The sequence below is a fragment of the Protopterus annectens genome, chromosome 12.part0 (assembly GCF_019279795.1).
Source record: "Protopterus annectens isolate FY-2018-M chromosome 12.part0, PAN1.0, whole genome shotgun sequence".
In the NCBI taxonomy this organism is placed as follows: domain Eukaryota; kingdom Metazoa; phylum Chordata; order Ceratodontiformes; family Protopteridae; genus Protopterus; species Protopterus annectens.
Window position 1 is genome coordinate 806,965,813 of NC_056746.1, and position 14,911 is coordinate 806,980,723.

The 14,911-nt window shown below is 39.5% G+C and overlaps 1 protein-coding gene across 1 annotated transcript in view; it reads right to left on the reverse strand.

Annotated features, from left to right (window-relative positions):
* Nucleotides 1-5,717: 5,717 nt before the first annotated feature.
* The window catches only part of IRF2 (interferon regulatory factor 2), a gene marked incomplete in the record, with an annotated part of 131,039 nt that continues 121,845 nt past the window's right edge, over nucleotides 5,718-14,911 (reverse strand). The window contains 1 exon segment of the mRNA XM_044089853.1: nucleotides 5,718-6,950. Coding sequence (XP_043945788.1) covers nucleotides 6,606-6,950 — 345 coding nt within the window.

The following is a 14,911-nucleotide window of genomic DNA, read 5'->3' on the forward strand; positions in this document are numbered from 1 at the left end:
CCAGTATGGAACAATTCACACAACTAAGAGAAAGAACCAGCGGGATCCCCACTGAAAAGGGATCCTGGTTACTAGAGAGGCACCAAACAGAAAATCTCTTCCATTTGGACAAACAGGATTTCCTAGTAGTGAATTTTCTGGCCTCCTGCAGCAGCCTAAGCACATCCTCAGAAAAAAAGGTGCCTAAAAGGGATCAAAACCCTATCACCCACAGCGTCAGAAGAAGAGCAGAAAAGTGAGGATGGCTAAGAGACTCCTTACGCTGTATGAGAAGGTCCACCCAGTGAGGTAACTTGTGATGATTGCCCCACGAATGCCACTAAGTGAGGAAGTAGGGGGGACAAAGCTATCTGGGCCAAAAGAGTCAACAGAAAGATTTTGGGAGTCCTGCTTGACCTTCAGCAGGACCCTAGAAATCCAGGGAAAGGGAGGAAAGGCATAGATCAACATTCACTAATGATGGAAAAGACAGGGCGTCCACTTTCCAAGCCAAAGGGCTTAGGGCTCTGGCACAGAAAGGAGGGAGTTGTCTGTTCAGAGGGGAAGAAGATTTAACCGTGGTATATCCCACCAATGAACAATGTCCAGAAACGCATCTCTGTAAAGCATCCCTTCCATGAGCCTGCATACTGGACCTGCTCAAAGAGTCTGCCACTATATTTTGCTCTGATGGAATATAGACAGCCTGAAAAGTCACTTGATACTGGACAGCTAGATCCCAGACCTGAAGAGCAAGTCTGCAAAGAAGGTAGGACAGTGCCCCCCCTGCTTGTTTATATACCACATCACTGTAGTATTGTCTGTGAAAACTTCGAGAGGTCCTGGAAAAGAGAGAGAATAAAAATCCTAAACAGCTAAAAGGAAAGCTCTCATCTCTTTTATGTTGATGTGATCGGACCTTTGATGGGGAGGCTAAAGACCATAGACCTTGAGGTAACCAAAGGAGTCCCCCCTCGTTCGAGGCATCCATAAAGATCATCCGAGATGGGACTGGAGGTTGGAAAGGAAGTCCTGGGTTGAGAGAAAACTGATGAATCCAGCACTGAGGCTTGAACTTGAGACATGGAAGAAAGGGAACTATGAAATCCAGTGGATGACAGTGTTGAAGCCACACTGACTTGAGGAACCACTGTATTTTCTCACATGGAACTTGTCTAAAGGCAGCATAGGAATGGTGGACGCCATGAATCTTAGAATCCTGAGAAAATCCCTGGCTGTGACTGAAACCAGAGGAAGAAGAGATTGAAAGAAGGTGATCAGAGACAGGTCCTTGGGTGGAGGCAGGGATGCTAGCATGGGAATGGTCTGGCTCCTTCAAACAAGAAAAACAGGATCCTGGGAAGGAACCAGGACTGATTTCTGAAAATTTATAGTAAACCCTAAGCTTTGTAACAAACTGGACGTACTGAGGCAGGACCTCGGGAAACAAAGCCTGAATAAACTGCTTGTCCTGATGAAGAAAGATCTGGACTCCCCTCATCCTGCAGAAGACAATGACAGGAGCAAAGCACTTGATGAATACCCTTGGGGCAGTAGGGAAACCAAAGGGCAAAGCATACAACTAAAAATGCAAGGAAGAAACAGAAAAATGTAAACATTTCCTGAAAAAAGGATGGATGGGGATGTGAAGGTAGGCATACTTGATGCCCAGGGATAGCAAGAAGGCCTGGGGAAGAAGAAGAGGGAACAGGGTTTAAAAGGACAACATCTAAAAGGATGGAAACTTTAGAAAGGTGTTGAGCAGAGAATGGTCCAAAACGGGTCTCCAGGTATCCTTCCTAGGAACCAGAAACAACCTGGAATAAAAAAAATTCCCTTCCTGGGCAGGAGGCACAACTTGAATGGTGCACTGAGCCAGAATGGTCTGAAGCACTTCTGGAAGGAGAAGAAGCTGTTCCTGTGGTGGTTGAGGGATGCACAGAAAAGGAGGGAAAGATTTGCACACCTTAAAGTATCCCGGGCTGATGATGGACAAAACCTAAGAGTCCTGAGTCACCCTTAACCAATTGGGAAGGGACCGAGAAAACAAAGGGACAGAGGATCCTGCCTTGGGTAAAGAGGAAGCAAACCGTTAGGTAGAACCTGGTCTGTATTGAAAAGAAGGCTTCTGAGAAGTAGAAGTCTGAGTAGATGTAGCAGGGGATACACGCCTAGAAAGCTTTTTATCTTTGGAAGGCAAGACTAATGTGAATAAAGGCAGATTTGGATAGATAATTCCTCTGATATTTAGAAAGAGGAGAAACAAAAATATGTTCAGGTTCTTGCAAGACCTTACCTTTGCCCTGGAGGGACTTGAAAAGCTCAGCAGCAGCAGAACCAAAAATGTTCTTATTATCAAGATGGGCATCCAACAATTTAGCTTTAATGTCATCAGGTAAAGGCTGAAGGCGAAGCCAAGAGTAACATCTCAAAACAGAACCAAACCCCAGCTCTAAACCAGCTCTAAAGGAAGTATTAACTGCATAACTACATTTAATAGAATGGTGAGCCACTTGAGAGGATGAACCCGATAAAGAAAGGGCCAAGACCTCCCCTTTTGAATCAGGTAGGTCAGAGATTGCCTGAGACACTTGAGAAAGAAGGGCTAAAACATACCTGATCATATCAATTTGGTACTTAATTAGAGACAGAAAGGTAATAGAATGGGAAGAGGCCATTAATTTATAGAGACTGCAGACTAGAGATTGCCTTCTCTATCAAGGACTGATATCACTGTATAGGCAAACAAAAAGAATTAGGGGATCTTAAGTGAAAGACCAGCACTAGAGTTTTTAGCAGAATCTAGAACAGAAGTTCCTGTTACAAAATGAATAGTTAGTAGAACATACAAAATATTACACGATAACTATAAGAATCAATCAGAGAAGGCTAGAAAGTATTGGGAAGACAGATTGTTGCATGTTTGGGAGATGTACATAAAGTCTACAAGACTTAGGATCTTTGCTTGGAAGTGTTTACATAGGCACATTTATACCCAAGTAGGCTCTAAAGAATTCTTCCTCAGGTAGAAAGCAAATATTGGAGGTGTGATTGGGAAGAAAGGGGTAATTGAGAACATATTTTCTGGGAGTATAATGAGGTGGCAGACTTTAAAGATTCCCTGCAGACTGCTCAATCAGAGATATTGAGTGAGCAAACTGGTGTAAATTGGGAAATGTTTTTTGAGCTAGGATACAGAATCGTAATTGCCTAGATATAGTAAGGCCTTACTGCATCTAATCATGGTGGCTGCCAACCAAAAGCAAATACTAGGAAATGGAAATCAAAGTCTAAACCAACTGTAGTAGAATTAGTGAATATAGTGACAGAAATAAAATGGGATCTTTAGAAATGGGTAGGAGTAAATTATTTGTGAGAACAAAACATACAAAGGAAGAATGAGGTTTAAAAGAAGGCAGGATTTGAATGAGCTATGTAATGGTTGAATGACAATGCACAGATTATAAGTGATGTATAATGTTTGCAAATAAAATTATGTCAGTGTGGGTTTGTGATGTATAATGTTTGCAACTAAAATTATCTGAATATGGTTCGTTTTCGTTTACATAAATGTATGATTGCCTGCCTATGTCATATGGGATAATAAAGATGTTTTTGTTAAAAAAAAAAATAAATATTGGTTTTCTAGGTAAACTGACAAGGAGAAGAGACGACTACTTATGCTCTTGGGGACAAATGCTTGCGAACGTTCATGAAAAGCACCTGAACAGAAGAGACACTGCTCTTGATGATCTTTATGGGGAATCTGCCTCCCACACTGACATTTTTCCTTTCTGGATGACACGTAAACAGACCAAAATAAAAACAGAATTAGACAAGCAGAAACCCCAGTAGAGTACTTACTTGTAACATGGCTCAACTGGCTCAGAAGAAGAACCGTTCAGACCAAAGATCAATGATGGCGTTTGGACTGGTGGCAAAGAAATTCTGAGGTATGTACAGGTATGTACAGCCATACGTCATCTTTATGCCCTATACCTTGCGCGGGGAGCATGCGTGTGGCGTACATCTATAAATTCCAAAGAGTCTGGTATACTGGCCAGATGTTGGGTTACCCTTGGCAGGAGATCCCTTATGTAATGAATACTGCAACAATGATATGGAAGGACGTGTAAGTTGTAGTCAACCATACGTTAATGTTTAAAATCTGCTAAAAAATTAATCTTTCACTGCCATCAGAATGCTGAACTCTCTAAGCAGTTCTTATTTAGAAGATGATTATGTTTTTGCACTCCGTGTTGTCTTTTTGGTTCTATTCAACTTATTTATTGATTGATTGATTGATTGACCAACATTTTTTAATTGGGTTAGTCCAACTGAGCCAAGGACCCATTTTCAGTGGAGACCCGAGGAGAAAAGCTCCAGAAATAATATACGTAATTATATTTACAAAATATTAAAGTAGGGTCATAAAAATACAGTACAAGTCAAAAATTTGTTCACAGCTGTACAATGCATAGGTAAAACAGTTAACAAGTACAATTTAAAAATTTGAGAAGAGTATATAGCATAGGTCAAATAACAATGTCCTCCCCGTAGTCGAGTGAACTTTAAAGACATGCAGGTAGGTGTGTGCATGAGTGGGTGTGCCTTCTTTGAAGGTTGGCCGCCAGGATGGCAACTTGACACCATAAAAATTCACTGCCAATCATTAGTGGACTGGAGTTCTGCTGTGGCAACCCCTAACCAGGAAAAGCCGAAAGACTTTTACACTGAGTACAGTATGAATACAGTTTGCTAGAGCAAGTACAAGGAGGAATAAGAGTTGATAGGAAAAAGCAGATAAGATGAGAGGAGTCTAGTTCAAGTGGGGGGTTGAAAAGGGCATGACCAAGTCTTCAGGAGAAAAAGTTTAAGTTCTTTCTTAAACAGGTATTAATGCTGAATGCTTCTCATGTTGAGAGGTAGTGAGTTCCAAGCATGGGCTACAGAGTGTTTTTGTTGGGTTTGTATAACTGAAGGAGGTGTTTACTGGTAGTATGGAGGTGATAAGGAGGGGGGGTTATAGAAGGAGACTAAACTGGAGATGGAGGGGCAGGATGAGGGTTCATATAGGATAGTGTGCACAATATGTAGTTGGGGAATAAGTAGCTGTTTGGAGAATTATGGCCATTGGAGTGACTTAAGGGCAAGACATTGGCGGGATCTGTAAGGAAGGTTGGCAGCAAATCTGGCAATTTTGTAATAAGTTTGATCTAGTTTATTGATAAGTGATGTTTGATCATAAGTAAGGACAGGAGCAGCGTAAATGAACTTACTTTCAAACAGAGTAGTACTCTCAAAAAATCTGACCTAGCACCAGATTTTCAGTTAAGACATAGCTGTCCTTTTCCAGACTTCTCCTGATCACAGCTACGGAATACCACAAAATGAAGACCATCTGAATTCCAGCTGTAAAACATGCTTACTTCATGAATTACATCTTTTCTGTGTTCAGCATCCTACCGACTACCAGTTTCAGACTTGCACAAGAAACCTTCTCCAAGAGCCTGTCACAAAGTAGCACATGTTCTCAAGCAGCATAACATGTGCACACAGTTAGTAATGATGCAGTATCCTAAAAGTGCCTGGCATACAGATGCTGCTGCTCACTGAAATTCCTGTTTGTTTCTTACATGCTTCGGCTCCCATTTGCAGCAGAACCCTGCCTGAGTGTAAGGGAATTAAATATAGTTGGCTTCATAAGCATTATAAAATAAATACTAAATGTACACATATTAAAAATGTAATTATATAGCATATTTATTGTCAATCCACAGGATAATCTTTTTGCTACATACCAGCTAATAATAGCTATACACTGTTAAAAATCTTGAAAAATGTGCCACAAGTGTGTATTAAATGTCAGTAAAGGAGAAACAGAATCTTAAAATTATATATTTGTTGTAGAAAAGATAAAAAAATTATATTCACATAGAATTTGCCCTGAATAAAATATCCCCATTTATAAAAAAATAAAAAAGCTTGCTTTGGGAAAGATTTTTTTAACTGGGCTTTTGCATAAATTCTCTTCATATTATTCCTACTGCACCTCAGCAGTCAAAAAAGAAAAAGAACAGAAAGCAGCCATTACAAAGATCAGGTTTTTACTTTTACATTTGCTTCAGAAGACAGTAAAGCAAAATATTACCTTCAACGGCCCAAGACTGTGCCATTACTTTTCAGAAAGTTTCTAAGTGCTTTCCATAAGGTGCAGAAGCAGGCTGAGACATTTGCTATTATTGCACTATATACATATTCACAATAAAATTTTCCCTAGTATTTATGCACATTGTTCACATTTTATATTTTGTTTTGAGCTTTCAACTTAAATATTCAAGAAGAAATAAGATTATGCATCTAAAACCACTCCTGGTCCACTTAACAGATTCCAGAACACGACGGGTTGATCAAAATGTTGTTCTGGATTTTTCCAAATGCATTCCTTGGGGATATAAAACATCAAGCAGACTTTACATTAAGTTTAAGTGGTGACCTGAGTTACTGTTCCAGAACTGAAGACTACCATTCCAAATGTGTTATCTGTCAAGGCGGTCCCCATATTTTGTTAATCCATGAAAAACTAGACTTCAAAAAAGAAACCTCTCCCAGTGTAATAAACCGATTTAGCATGTCTTGACTGTTGACTGAGCAATGTCTGAGGTTTTCTTAATAACACTGGCACGAGTCTCACTAGAAGGCCGACTACTGCTCAAACCTGAGGATGTTAATGGCGGGAAACTTAAACCCTCAGTGAGATTAGTCCACATGTTTGCAGTAGTGCTTTCATATGTCAATAAGGATTCATCTTCTGGTTCTTCTTTGATTGTAACTTTGAGATCTGGCTTGTTGGATGTCACAAACGTAGCCATACTTGGAAGTAGATAAGTACTTCGTCCCCCTGTATTACTCAAGTACTGCTTGCCTTCGATGTTGCTATGCTGCCATTGTAGGTGACTTGGATGCGACTGCTAAAAATGAACAACAAAAATTAGTAATGATTTCATATAGTCAATGATGAAGGGTAGTGCATGTTCTGTACATTAAATGCACAAACATTCATTTGTACAAAATGACTACAGCAATACATTTGACTAGCACAGGTTCATTCCCCTCATCGCCCCAAACTCCTGCAGTTTTAATGCTGATAAACTGGCATTCAACTTCTACAGCATACAAAACTGTGATCACTGCAAGAATTTTTTTTTGCTTTCACATTCCCGACACTGCACATCCCTGCTAACCCACAAGAACTATTTGTTCAGTTTTGCCCAGGTCTAAAACAAGCTACGCTTTAGTGCAACTAGAGCTTTCTAAAACTGATGCCATACAACATTATCTCCTCATGAACAATCAAAAAACTCTTTTCTCAAATGAAATGACCAGCTATCCAGTTAGCATTAAGAGACACTGCTAGTGGTCTCTGGCATCATGGTACAACACACAGAAAGTACACCTGTATGTGTCAGCAATGCTTACCATGACAGCACATCTTAGATGAGAAGTCAAGATAGCAGTAACTCATAACATACATGTTAACACACATTATGTTGTGGGTCTTCTCTGGTAAGAAGTTGACTAAGCTACGGTTTCTTCCTTAGGAAGAATAGGCATAGGTCTTCCACTGGCTAGGTACATATGAAGTGGGAAACACTAGGCTCCAGTAACTATCCTGCATTTTTCTAAATTTTTCATTTTTTTGAACCATTGTTCCTGCAACAAATATGCTAAACCACCCTACCTAGGACAAGATAACTAGTGTATGCAATTGTACCAGCTGTAATGAAAGTGCTGACATGAGCTGCCATCTACATATATACTGAATAATTACTCAAACTAGAAAGAATTTTTACACTGGAGTTAAAACAATTAAAGTTTTCTTTCACTGATGTCTTCGACATGAACATCACCGCCACATGCAAAATGTTTCAACATAAAAACATGATTAAGTAAAGTAGCGTGTATAAACAGAGATGGAAAAGAATGGTTAAACTTTATGACAGAAGCATGCTGATATGAAGGCAAGTACAAATATTATTAGAAACAGAAAGGCCTGAAGAATGAGGTACCTAAAATTATGTTAGCTCCCTGATAAAATACTTGAAATATTACATTTTTAGAATGAAACATAATACAATTCTAACTCATGGAATATATTAATCATGCTAAATCAATCCTTTTTAATAGCATGCCTAGACTATGGCCAATTAATAACACTAAATCTGTTGGGATTAATTTAAACTGTTAAACAACAATAAATTATATTGTTCAAAAGAAGCTCGTCTTAGAACCAGTTAAACTCAATGACAAAACAGTGCTGTATAAAAACAGTAATAAAGAAATAAAGCTTTTGGTTATAAACAATAGATAAATAATAAAGACAACCTCAATTTCAATTGCATTCAGATATTTTATCAACAAAACACTGAATACAATCAAAAATACAGTTGGACACATTTATGTAATAAACAATAATAAAACCACAAAAAACAAACTGTAAAGAATGAATTACAGTGATCACAAATCTCATCCCATCTCTGCAAAGACATTATCACATAGTTTTGAGGGATTTATGGAGCTCTATGGATGCCAGCCAATAAAAAACACTCCTAAAGCCATCCGTCCCACTGGTGGTGTGCTTCAAAGGCAAATGAACATACACCTTAAATCTCAAGATGCATTTACAGAGCCCACCAGTACCCCAAGTGGCTGAACATAAAACCATAGTAGAGTTGCATAACACCACTAACTTCTTCTGTTAAGTGGGACCCAAGTTGTGAATAAATAAATATTTCAACAGCAGAATCTTACAGATAATTCTGAATGGGAAAGGCAGCTGATGGAGGTTATGCAGAAAGGGAGTAATGACTCATCCTAGTGAGTAACTTGACAGAGTTCTGCACCAATTGCAGATAGTCTAGTTTAGTGCTGAGAAGTTCCATTTAAAGGGCAGTGCAACAGTCCAGCCTGTAGGAGGCTAAGGCATGAACTACTACTAGGATTACTCTGAAATGCATCTTATATGAACACATGATACTTAGTCCTCAAATGTCAAGCTATGATGCATAATTATGCCCAAATTAAGCACACTTTCAAAGTCGAGCTTAAATTAAGAAGTACAGGTGCACTGGAATTTCTCAAGGTAGCATGATCTGCCAATTCCTCAGTTTTCACAATGTCCAACCTTCCTCAGTTTTCACAGCATCCACCACACAAAAGCCAAAAGCTAAGAATGAATGGCTTCAAGACCATCATCCAGGGAATACAAGCTTATCATTTCTTCTTGTGGAAAAGAGAATTTACTGAGTATCACTTGGATAACTATGATATGCTCTTCCTCTCTTCCCTAAAGAGATCTCACAATGGAAGCATATAAACCATGAACAATGGGTCTACAATTTCACTCTGTGGAGAGGGGTGGCGTAAGATGTGTCCAGAACAAATCTGTTTGGAGTGGCTTGAGAGTCAGGATGTAAACCCACTGTAAGGTAGTACAGGAGAGACCAAGGTAAGACTGTTAACTACTTCACTCAAAAAGCCATGATCAATGGTATAAATGATACTGAGAGACAGAAAGACCAAGTCTCAATAGTGTTGCTGATCTCTTGCAATAAGAAGATTGTTAATTACCTAAACAACAGCAGGTTCTGTGCTATGGAAGAGTGTGAACCCCACATCAAAAGGGGTCAATGAGTCTGCTGCCTATAAGATGGGTCTAAACTTACTTAAAGACAATCTTCTAAGTAACCTTTCCTAAAAAAGGTTAGGAACTCTGCAGTAATTATCAAGGAGGTTAGGATCTGAAGTAGGTTTCTAGAGAGTAGGGATAACAAAGACTTCCTTCAAGGCCAACATAGAAATCTTTGACCTCAAGGACTTAAGTATTTGGAAAATCACTGGTCCCAGACCTTATAAGTCAAAACTGAAGGACTGAAGGAGAAGGATCCAGACAACAGATTGTCTTATACTTGTAACATACCTGAACTCACCGTAATCAGTAATATCAAAAACCATCCAGGATGATGGAAATGGACAAGCTGGCATTAATGTGCCCATGGGGGTCCAGTGGTGGATGAAATGATCTGGCAGCAGTAATCTTGTCATTCTTTGGATGAAATCTTAAACTGAGGTCCCACCTGCTTGAGCTGGTGATCAGGTGGATGTAAAAGATCTCATGGCACCTACTGACAAGAGTATTTTTTTTTTTTACTGATATATACATTACATATTATTTACACATTTATATTATTTAAATCTATTTACAAATCTCCATACATCATACACTTCAATTTAAGCATTCCCCCAGTCTACCCACAACCAAAACATTTTTTTTCCAAAATCTTTGTCAAAGTCCATTTTCCAATGTATTTAATTTCATTTACTCTCTCATTTCATATAATCCATGAAGCATAAAATATTACTCTGTCCATTTTCACTTCCTCCTGTTTTCATGCACCATAACAACCAAATTCTATTATGTCCATATTTATTTGTTCAAATTTTAACAAACTTTTTATCCTATCGTTACATATTTCTTTCCACAAATTATTAACTATTTCACATTTCTAAAACGCATGCTCAGTAGTCTGAAACTCTCCACATTTGTTACATATTCTTTTCTTTGTATGTATTAGAAAATTGCTGGTTAAGGCAAATATACCAATCTCCATAAAAAATCATACATTCCTTAATCTTTTTATAGTTATTATATATCATAATTATGGCTTTTTTCTTATCTATTTCTAAATGTTTCCATGGGTCAATACAATCAAATGCTTTCATAATACTCAAATATAATTCCTTTCCATTTTTCTCGCATATAATCTTTTTTATTTTCCATAACACAATTTTGTTTTGGTACTCTCATTTCTTCTGCCTTCGTTGAAGGTTGTGCGTCAGGGCTGGTAACCCGGTATGTAAAAATCCACTACCAATCATTAGCGGACCGGAGTTCCGCTGTGGCGACCCCTAACCGGGAAAAGCCGAAATCCACAAACAAACTCTTTCATTTCTTCATTCACAATGCTTTTACTTTGTTTTTTTAACTTCCATCCCTTCCCACAATTCTTTGTATTTATAATATAGCATCATTTCTATCAAGTTTTTATTTTCCTTCATAATTCCTTTTAATACCTTATATAAAATTAAAGTTGCTGCATGTACTATTGGGGTTATTAAACCCAAACCTCCATGCTCTTCTTTCATATACAGAATCCCTCTCTTGACTGCATCCAGTCTAGAGCCTCATATAAAAGAAAATATAATAATCATTAGTTCTTTTTTATACTTAACAGGAATCATACAGATATTAGCAACATAAGTAATTTTTCCTATTACCATGGTGTTCAACTGTGCTTTTTTTCTATATGAAAAATCTATATGATTTACAAAAATTATTCATATCCTTTACTTCTTTGAGTACATTATCCCATTGTTGTTGTCTTTATTCATTCCTTCCAAATGTTAATCTTAATATATCTATATATTTTTCCTTGAACTCAACACCTCCTATCATACCTTCAAAACAAAATCCTTTACATTTCTCCTTATTTATATATAAATCAACTTTTTTTACATTTATACTTTTCATTTACTCTCTTCCATCAACTTTATTTTAACAATTAATACAATCTCATCAGCATAATTATGCATTACTGGCAATTGTACTTCCTTCATCATTTTGCATCCACCACTACTTGACATTTTATTAATTTCTTTCACTATTACATTCATAACTAATGAGAAAATTACACGATTAGCTGGGGTAGCCCTGCTTTATTCCACATTCTATTTTTATTTCTTCCCTAATCCAGCCATTTACATTTAAGTTTCACATAGTTCCTTTCATAAACACATTTTATTACTCATAATATTTTTGCTTACATTATATGCCTGCAAAATTCCCCATAATGATTTATTCTGAATATGATCATAGGCTTTACTTATATCCTCTAACATAACCCTTGCTTCTACATTTTAATTTATATCATCAATTATTTCTCTTATTATCCATAAGAAAAGAAAAAAAGACAAACCACCTCCTTAGATAACACAAGGAAAAAGAAACTAAGGGTAATGCTACTCAATGCCAAAAGTCTAAACCTCAAGATGCACGCACTCGAAGCTCTCCTCAGCATGGAAAGCATTGATGTCTGTGCAGTGACAGAAACCTGGTTCAAGGCTCCTGACAGCACCCCAGCACTACCAGGTTATACCTCATATCATGCTTTTCGGCCCCAAAACTTGGACCGAACCACAAAAGGAGGGGAAGTATCCATATTCATCAAAGATACCCACACCTCCAGGTTGGTGGCACTGCACGAAGCATCTGAGACCATCCATGTGCAACTAACAGTGGGTAAAATTGCCTTTCAGTTTATAGCCTGCTACAGACCACCCTCCCAAACTCAGGAACCCCACTCGGCTTTCCTGAGAACACTGGAAAATATGAAGGTCTCTCCAAACACCATTATATTGGGAGACTTCAACTACCCAAACATAGACTGGGAGCATTACTCAAGCCCCAGTACCCTAGCCCAAAGGTTCCTAGAATTTATAAACTCAAATGCTATGGAGCAACTAGTCACCACTCCCACAAGAGGGGAAAACATACTGGACCTGATTATCACCAACATGGGGACTCTATGCTCCATACCAGAGGTATACCCTTCACTGGTAAGATCGGACCATAAATTAATCTCACTGGATATCCACATCCCGACCCCACCCCCAGCCCAGAAAACCACAGTGAAAAACTTCTCTAAAGCAAACTTCTCACTCCTCAAAACCGAGGTGGAATCCTTCAAACCCCCCAGGCCAGTGGAAACTACGGTCCAAACTGCAGAATCCTTTATAACAGCATTCTATGGACACCTTCAGGAATGCATGGATCATGCAATCCCAAATAAAACCAAGACCCAATCCCTCAAAGGCAGGCGTCCTGTCTGGTGGACCCCAGCCATAAGTAAACTATGCAACAGAAGGAGGAAGCTACTACATGATAGAGCAAAATCCCTAAAAGGGAAGGAATCTCTGATTAGTATTAGCAAAAAACTAAGGTCGCTCATAAAATCATCTAAGGCCAGCTTTGAGAGAAAAATTGCACAGGACACTAAAGATAATCACAAGGCTTTCTTTAGTTATGTTAGGAACCTGGGTGGTAACTCCCAGGTATGCTCAGAGTTCATCCAAAATGACAAAAAATACACTGAACCCACAGACATTGCCAACATCCTTGCTGACAGGTTCAGTGCAAACTCCCCCCCTTCCCCCCCAAAAGAGCAAATATCTATCCCAGCTGAGTGCTGCCCCCCTGACATCTTAGATGCTCAGGTAAGAGCCGCCCTCTCCAAAGCAAAAAAAACAGCATCAATGGGACCAGACGGTGTCCCGGGCTGCGTCCTACATGAACTCCAAGAAGAGCTGAACCCCAACATAAAGCTACTGTTCAATCTCAGCCTTACTACAGGATATGTACCCAAAGAATGGCGTGCAGCAACAGTGGTCCCTCTCCACAAAGGTGGTGCCTCAAAGGACCCTGGAAACTACCACCCCATAAGCCTGACTAGCCTGGTCTGCAAAGCTATGGAGAGGATCATCATGGAACTCATATATAAATATATTGAGGACCTACAGACACTGGATCCTACCAAACTCGGCTTTGTTAAGGGCAGATCCTGCCTTTTGAACCTGGTCGATTTCACCAAGGCCACTGACGAGGGGAAGGTGGTCCACACAGCCTACCTGGACCTCACAAAAGCCTTTGATACAATACCCCACTCGGGCATCATAGATAAGCTCTCCAGCTTAAATATAAACCCTTATGTCATAAGATGGGTTGCAAACTGGCTCAAGGACAGAACCCACATGGTCAGAATTGCTCGAGCCATGTCAGACTCCAAACCAGTTACAAGCGGTGTCCCACAAGGCTTAGTCCTGGGACCTCTCTTGTTCGGTATATATTTTTCGGAGGTACAGGCCAACACGGAAGGACTATGGCTGACCAAGTTCGCAGATGACTGCAAACTGGGCACCATAACGATTCTCCAGCTGACACAAGCATCCTCCAAAAGGGTCTCATTGAGACAGATAACTGGTGCCAGAGCCATGGCCTCAAGCTAAACGCCAAAAAGTGTATAGTCATCCCCTTTGGCATAAACAAAGCGCCCACAAATTACCACATAGGTGGAAATCCATTAAGTACGGAAGAAGTAATTAGGGACCTGGGGACCCAAGTTGATAGTAATCTCTCCTTTGACAACCATGTGGCCAAAGTGGTTAGAAAAACCTTCTATATAGCCCACCTTATCATGAAGGGATTCACATCTGGATCAAGGGAGGTCATTGTGCCCCTTTACTCATCCCTCATCTGGCCCATAATTGAATACAATGCCCCATTCGGATTGTACCTTACCCGACACCTGCAGCAGCTAGAAAGACCCCAAAAGCACCTCACCAAGAGGATCAAAGGGCTCAAACAGATGCCATATGCTGCTCGGTTAAAGAAACTCCAGCTCTACTCAGTTGCATACCGCCTACTTAGAGGCGATCTGTGCCTGACATACAAAGCCATGTCCAACCCAGAATTAATGGACATGCTTCACCTCAGAAAATCCAAATCCCTTCGAGCTACACGCTTGAGGGACTTGAACCTCAGCACAGAAATAAATAGAACATGCTGGAGGGACAGATTCATAACCCAGAGGCTCCCTTCACTCTGGAATAGAATCCCAGTCCACGTTAGGCAAAGTCCCTCACTGACTCTCTTCAAGAGGAATCTTGACGAGTGGATGGGAGATCGTAGGTTTACCCCGGGATCACTTCTGTGTCACTGCTAGACAGAGGCATAGTAAACTAACCTTGAAAAAGGGCATAGTAAAACTCATTTAAATTGGGTGGCGAAAGCCAAACATACTCTGGCTAGTCTTATAAA